Raw genomic sequence first — 5,707 nt, 5'->3', positions numbered from 1 at the left:
ACATTATGTTTGTCTATGTATTCATACATGTATCATGTTTCCGGATAATACAATTCTAGCATGAATAATAAACATTTATAATGATATGAGGAAATAAATAATAACTTTATTATTGCCTCTAGGGCATATTTCCTTCACAAAGTGCTTAGTGATATGCTCCAAAACCCTCAACCACTTTCTCATATCCACATATGTTCCAAACCAAAAGTCAAACTCGGCCCCCACCGATTTGATCTATCCGGCGCCATCGATTTCGGTTGACATAGCCATTGCCAGAAACCCTAGTCACTTCGGTCTCACTGGTAGGGATCTCGGTCTCACCGAGATGGAATTGCAAACTCTCTATTTCCCTTCGTAACATTTCGGTCTAACCGAGATGAGCCATCAGTCCCACCTAGTTTGCAATGCAAACTCCCTGTTTCCCCTTCGTAACGTTTTGGTCTCACCAAGATGAGTGAATCGGTCCCACCGAGTTTGCCTGACCAACTCTCTGTTAGCTTATTACCAAAGTCGGTCCCACCGAGTTTGTGTAATCGGTCTCACCGAGATTATGTTATGCCCTAACCCTAAAGAAATCGGTCCCACCGAGTTGACATGTCGGTCCTACCGAAATGCCTAACGGTAACATTATGAACTAATCGGTCTGACTGAGTTTTCTGATTCGGTCTCACCGAGTTTGGTAAATTGTGTGTAATGGTTAGATTTTGTGTGGAGGCTATATATACCCCTCCAGCCTTTCTTTATTCTGAGGAAAGCCATCAGAACAAGCCTACACTTCCAGCATTCATTTTCTGAGAGAGAACCACCTACTCATGTGTTGAGGTCAAGATATTCCATTCCAACCATATGAATCTTGATCTCTAGCCTTCCCCAAGTTCCTTTCCACTCAAATCATCTTTCCACCAAATCCAATCCTATGAGAGAGAGTTTGATGTTGGTGAGACTATCATTTTAAGCACAAGAGCCAGGAGTTTAAGGATGGCAATTTTACCCATGGGTACGGGTACCTACGGGTACCCGCCCCATATGGGCAGGGTATGGGCATATTTTTATAGCCATGGGTAGTACCCATACCCTACCGCTAATTCGTGGGTAGGGCATGGGTATCGTCCTATACTCATGGGTATACCCATACCCTACCCATTTTTATACTGACGCGTGGACCAGCTGTCTGGTCCACCCTATGCAACTCAGCAGATGCCATGTCTTGTAGCCCACGTCTCCCCCAATCCTCAAAGAAATTGCACGCTGCATTGTTGCAACCTCCAATTACTCCCGTAATCCCCTTGTCTCCCCCAATCCTAAAATTAAGGAGATTAAATCCCTGCGATGAAGCCTTGCCATCGATTGCTTCTCTTCCTCTCATTCATTTCGCCCTTCTCCCTCTTGAAGCTCATCACGCCGCTCGCCCGCTGCCAACTCGCAGCATCTCCAATGTTTGTTCAGTCGGGCGGTGAGTAGGAGCACCGCAAGCTGTGGGCACGGCGGCGACGAGCGCGCGGCCAGGGCTGGATTACCACCGCGATGACAAGCAGGCAGATCCAAGGTTTATTTTTTCCCCTTTCCTCTTGTTCCGTGAGTACTAGCAGTTTCAGTTTGGAATACATCTACGTACAATACTAGTTTGGAATACATCTACCCGCCGAGACGATTAGTTTCAGTACTAGTTTTCGTTCTAATCGATTAGTATTTGATTCAGCTCAGTAGTTGTATCACTTCATGCATGATTGGTTAACAACTATATTTCCTTATTTGAGATGCGATTGATTGTAAGGAAGAATCAATCAGGCTGTTGTCATTTTTTATATTGGACAGACTCCGTTTACGCATTATGATAATGGCACTATCACCTCTTTTTTCACTTAAAAAACTTATTTGTTATCTATCATGTATAGATCGATGGCTTCTAATGAAGGAGCAGAAGGCTCAGGTATGCCTGGTGCGGGTAATGGAAACTTAGTTGATCCTTCGACGCAACATGCTACACCAATATTTCAGGCTACCCTGACATCTGAGGTTGCTACTCCAACATCTCAAGTTACATCCAGCAGAGCTGGTGGTAAGAGAAAGCGAACATCGGCAGTATGGAATGAGATGGAAGAGAAAATAGAAAATGGACAATTGAAAGACGAGTGCAATTATTGTCACAAAAAATTTACTGCAGGACCAAGAGCTGGCACAAATCACTTGCCTTTGCATTTGGAATCTTGTCCTGCTAGGCATGCACCCATAGGCCCAAAGCAACAAAAATTAAGGTTGACAAAAGGCGAAGGTGGCAAAGTGATTTTGGAAAGTGTCATTTTTTACCAAGAGAAGGCTAGGAGAGATCTTGGGTTGATGATATGTGAACATGAGTATCCTTTATCTATCATGGAACATAGTGGTTTTCGTAGATTTTGTTCTTCTCTACAGCCGTTGTTTAAGATGGTGTGCAGAAATACTATTAGGAATGATATTGTGGCTATGCATTCTGCCCAAAGGGAGAAGATGGTGAATTTTTTTGCAACATTTAAACACCGAGTGGCTGTCACTACGGATTTGTGGACAGCAGGCTATCAAAAGAGAGGTTACATGGCTGTTACCGCTCACTATATTGATGATACTTGGAATCTAAAGAGCTTTCTTATGAGGTATAAAATCTATACATAGCACAATAGTAATTATTATCAATTAGTCATTTACCATACTATGCTTATGCAAAAAACTCATGACTTATTCTATTTTATTGTGTTAAATAGGTTTGCTTATGTGCCATGTCCACATTCAGCTGAGGTTATATGTGAAGCCTTGTATGAGTGTCTTGTTGAGTGGCACCTTGAGCAGAAGATCTCCATTGTCACTTTGGACAACTGCACATCAAATGACAAGGCTATGGTTATATTGCCAGATAAGTTGGATACAAGCTCTCTCATGTTGGATGGTCAATTAATGCATATGCGTTGTGCAGCTCACATATTAAACTTAATTGTGAAAGATGGAATGAGTGTCTTAGAGCAAGGGATAGAGAGGTTGCATGATCGTGTTGCATTTTGGTCAGCCACACCTAAAAGGCACTAGAAGTTTGAAAAGATGGCAAAAACTTTGAACATAGAGTATAACAAAAGGTTAACTCTTGATTGTAAGACTAGATGGAATTCAACTTATACCATGATTAGCATTGCACTACAGTACATGGAGATATTTGAAAAATTAAAGCCACGGGAAAAGAAATTTAAGTGTTGCCCAACCAAAGATGATTGGAAGTTTGCAAAAGAAATATGTGATAGGCTGAAGCTCTTCTTTGATATCACCGAGTCATTCTCAGGCACCAAGTATGTCACAGCAAATCTTTTTTTCCCTAAAGTGATTACCATTCGCTTAGCCATAAGGAAATGGGGTAAGAGTGACATTGAGCTTATACAAAAAATGTCTGAGGAAATGAAGGATAAGTTTGAGAAGTATTGGAAAGATATCCATGGTCTTATGTCCGTTGCAACAGTTCTTGATCCAAGGTATAAACTTCATATTCTCAATGCTCTTTATGGCCCCCTCTATGGAAGAGAACATGCAGCCACCGAAATAGAGAAGGTAAAGAAGTTATTGATTGAGTTGGTGAAGCAAAATAAAGATGAAGTTGAAGGTGAGGATACACATGATGCTTCTATTAAGGAGCCAGTTGGAGAAGAAGATGAAGCCATGAAACTCTATGACATGTATTTGTCTAGTCGCCCCACGGTCCCTTCTTCATCAATCCATACAGAATTGGACTTGTATTTGGAAGAAGCTAGTTTTCTTAAAAATAGAACACAAGAATTCGATATTATTAATTGGTGGAAGGTTAGCGGCTCGAGGTTTCCTACCTTGCAAAAACTAGCTCGTGATATATATTGCCTATTCCCATAACATCTGTGGCTTCCGAATGTGTGTTCAGCACTAGTGGAAGAGTGCTCAGTGCACATCGTAGTAGACTTACTCCTAATGTGGCCGAAGCTCTCATGTGCATGCAAGCTTGGTCTCGTGCAGATATGTTAGGTAATAAGTTTTTTCACTTGCACTTATTTTTTACTTTGAAAATAACTTGACATTTATATTCTAATGTTGGTTATTTCATCAGGTGGTTGGAACTCTACACTCTTTGCTACATTCTAGAGTGTTCTCGAGGATGAGGGAGAAGAGATGGTAAATTAATTAAATGCTTTATTCTTAAATCTTTGGATTATAGCTGAATAATTTACTTATATGTCGTGTCATCTTGTTCATGTGAAGGATGAGTCTACTTCAACCATCACCCAGGAGTGAAGATACGGCTGCTGTTTGTGCTGGGTTGGAAGTTGATGGTTGCTATGTGTGCTGGCTGGTTGCTCATGTAGTTGTTGTTTGTGCTAGATGTTGGCTGCTAGCTGCGTAGTTGCTATTTATGCTAGCTGATGGGCGCTCCGGATGTTTCTTATTTATTACTTATCAGATGTTATTTTCTGAAGTGTATCCTGGAGCTTGTGGACATATGTTTTGTTCTCATTAGTTTTCCATTTGCCATGTGACACGTCTGCACTCATTGACTTATACGTATGAGATTGTGATTTCATAATTTTGATAATTTTCATGTATTGATCTATCTATTATTTAGTTGAGATAATTATATTTTGTTGCCAAATGTGTTATGGATGAATGTAGAAGTATGAATAACTTATACTATTTGATCTACCCGTTGGATACCCAATTGGTATGGGTACCCGTCGGGTTTGGGTGTGGGTAAAGTTTCATACCCGTGGGTACGGGTATGGGTAGAGTTTTCTACCCATTGACTACATGGGTATGGGTATGGTATTGCTCTACCCAACCCATACCCTATCCATTGCCATCCTTAAAGGAGTTCATCATCAACACACCATCTATTACCTTTTGGAGAGTGGTGTCTCCTAGATTGGTTAGGTGTCACTTGGGAGCCTCCGTCAAGATTGTGGAGTTGAACCAAGGAGTTTGTACGGGCAAGGAGATCGCCTACTTCGTGAAGATCTACCTTAGTGAGGCAAGTCCTTCGTGGGCGATGGCCATTGTGGGGTAGACAAGGTTGCTTCTTCGTGGGTGGAGCCCTCCGTGGACTCACGCAGCCATTACCCTTCGTGTGTTGAAGTCTCCATCAACGTGGATGTATGATAGCACCACCTATCGGAACCATGCCAAAAATCTCCGTGTCAACATTGCGTTTGCTCCCTCCAAACTCCTCCCTTTACCTTCATGTGCAATGTTTTACATTCCGCTGCTATATTCTTAGAATTGCATGTGTAGGTTGATTGCTTGACTTGTCTAAAGTTACTAAAATCTACCGAGACTTAAAATTGGGAAAAGGCTTGATTTTTATTTGGTCAAGTAGTTTAATCACTCCACCCCCTCAGACATACTTTCGATCCTACAGGCGCGAGCGGCGGCGGCTGGGTGGCAGCGGCGGCAGCGCGGAGGAGACGCGCGGCGGCGGCGGCGGCGGAAGACTAGGATGAAAATCTAAAAACTGATACCATGTATGATTGCATGATGTATTGCTCTTCGTGCATAGGCACGTATATATGATGTTCAAAGATGGGCCACGGACCTCAACTATACAAGGAACTAGGAGGCGGGCCCAATACACAATATGCACATAACACATATACTCAACAATCTCCCCCTCCTCTGAGCTCAACTCCGGAGAGCTTGGAGGTTGCCCCGCCTCAATGTGGGCATGCCGCCG

At 42.4% G+C, this 5,707-nt stretch overlaps 1 protein-coding gene across 1 annotated transcript; it reads left to right on the top strand.

Moving 5' to 3' along the window:
• The first annotated feature begins 1,210 nt into the window (after positions 1-1,210).
• On the top strand, positions 1,211-4,207 carry LOC119336352 (zinc finger BED domain-containing protein RICESLEEPER 2-like). Its single transcript, XM_037608356.1, has 4 exons — positions 1,211-1,546; positions 1,896-2,630; positions 2,739-4,011; positions 4,094-4,207. Exons 2-3 carry the CDS (start codon positions 1,900-1,902, stop codon positions 3,055-3,057), a joined length of 1,050 nt encoding a protein of 349 aa, XP_037464253.1. The 5' UTR covers positions 1,211-1,546; positions 1,896-1,899; the 3' UTR covers positions 3,058-4,011; positions 4,094-4,207.
• The last annotated feature ends 1,500 nt before the right edge of the window (positions 4,208-5,707 follow it).

Source organism: Triticum dicoccoides, chromosome 7B (genome assembly GCF_002162155.2).
Source record: "Triticum dicoccoides isolate Atlit2015 ecotype Zavitan chromosome 7B, WEW_v2.0, whole genome shotgun sequence".
NCBI lineage: Eukaryota > Viridiplantae > Streptophyta > Magnoliopsida > Poales > Poaceae > Triticum > Triticum dicoccoides.
Note: the sequence above shows the minus strand (reverse complement) of the source record. Positions and strands in the feature narration are given on the sequence as shown.

What these genes read in the sequence shown, in the direction of transcription:
- LOC119336352 (XM_037608356.1), top strand. Translation starts at nt 1,900, where the DNA reads ATGGCTTCTAATGAAGGAGCAGAAGGCTCAGGTATGCCTGGTGCGGGT. An exon ending in CTAAAGAGCTTTCTTATGAG is followed by an intron (nt 2,631 to 2,738) that starts GTATAAAATCTA and finishes TGTGTTAAATAG; the next exon opens with GTTTGCTTATGTGCCATGTC.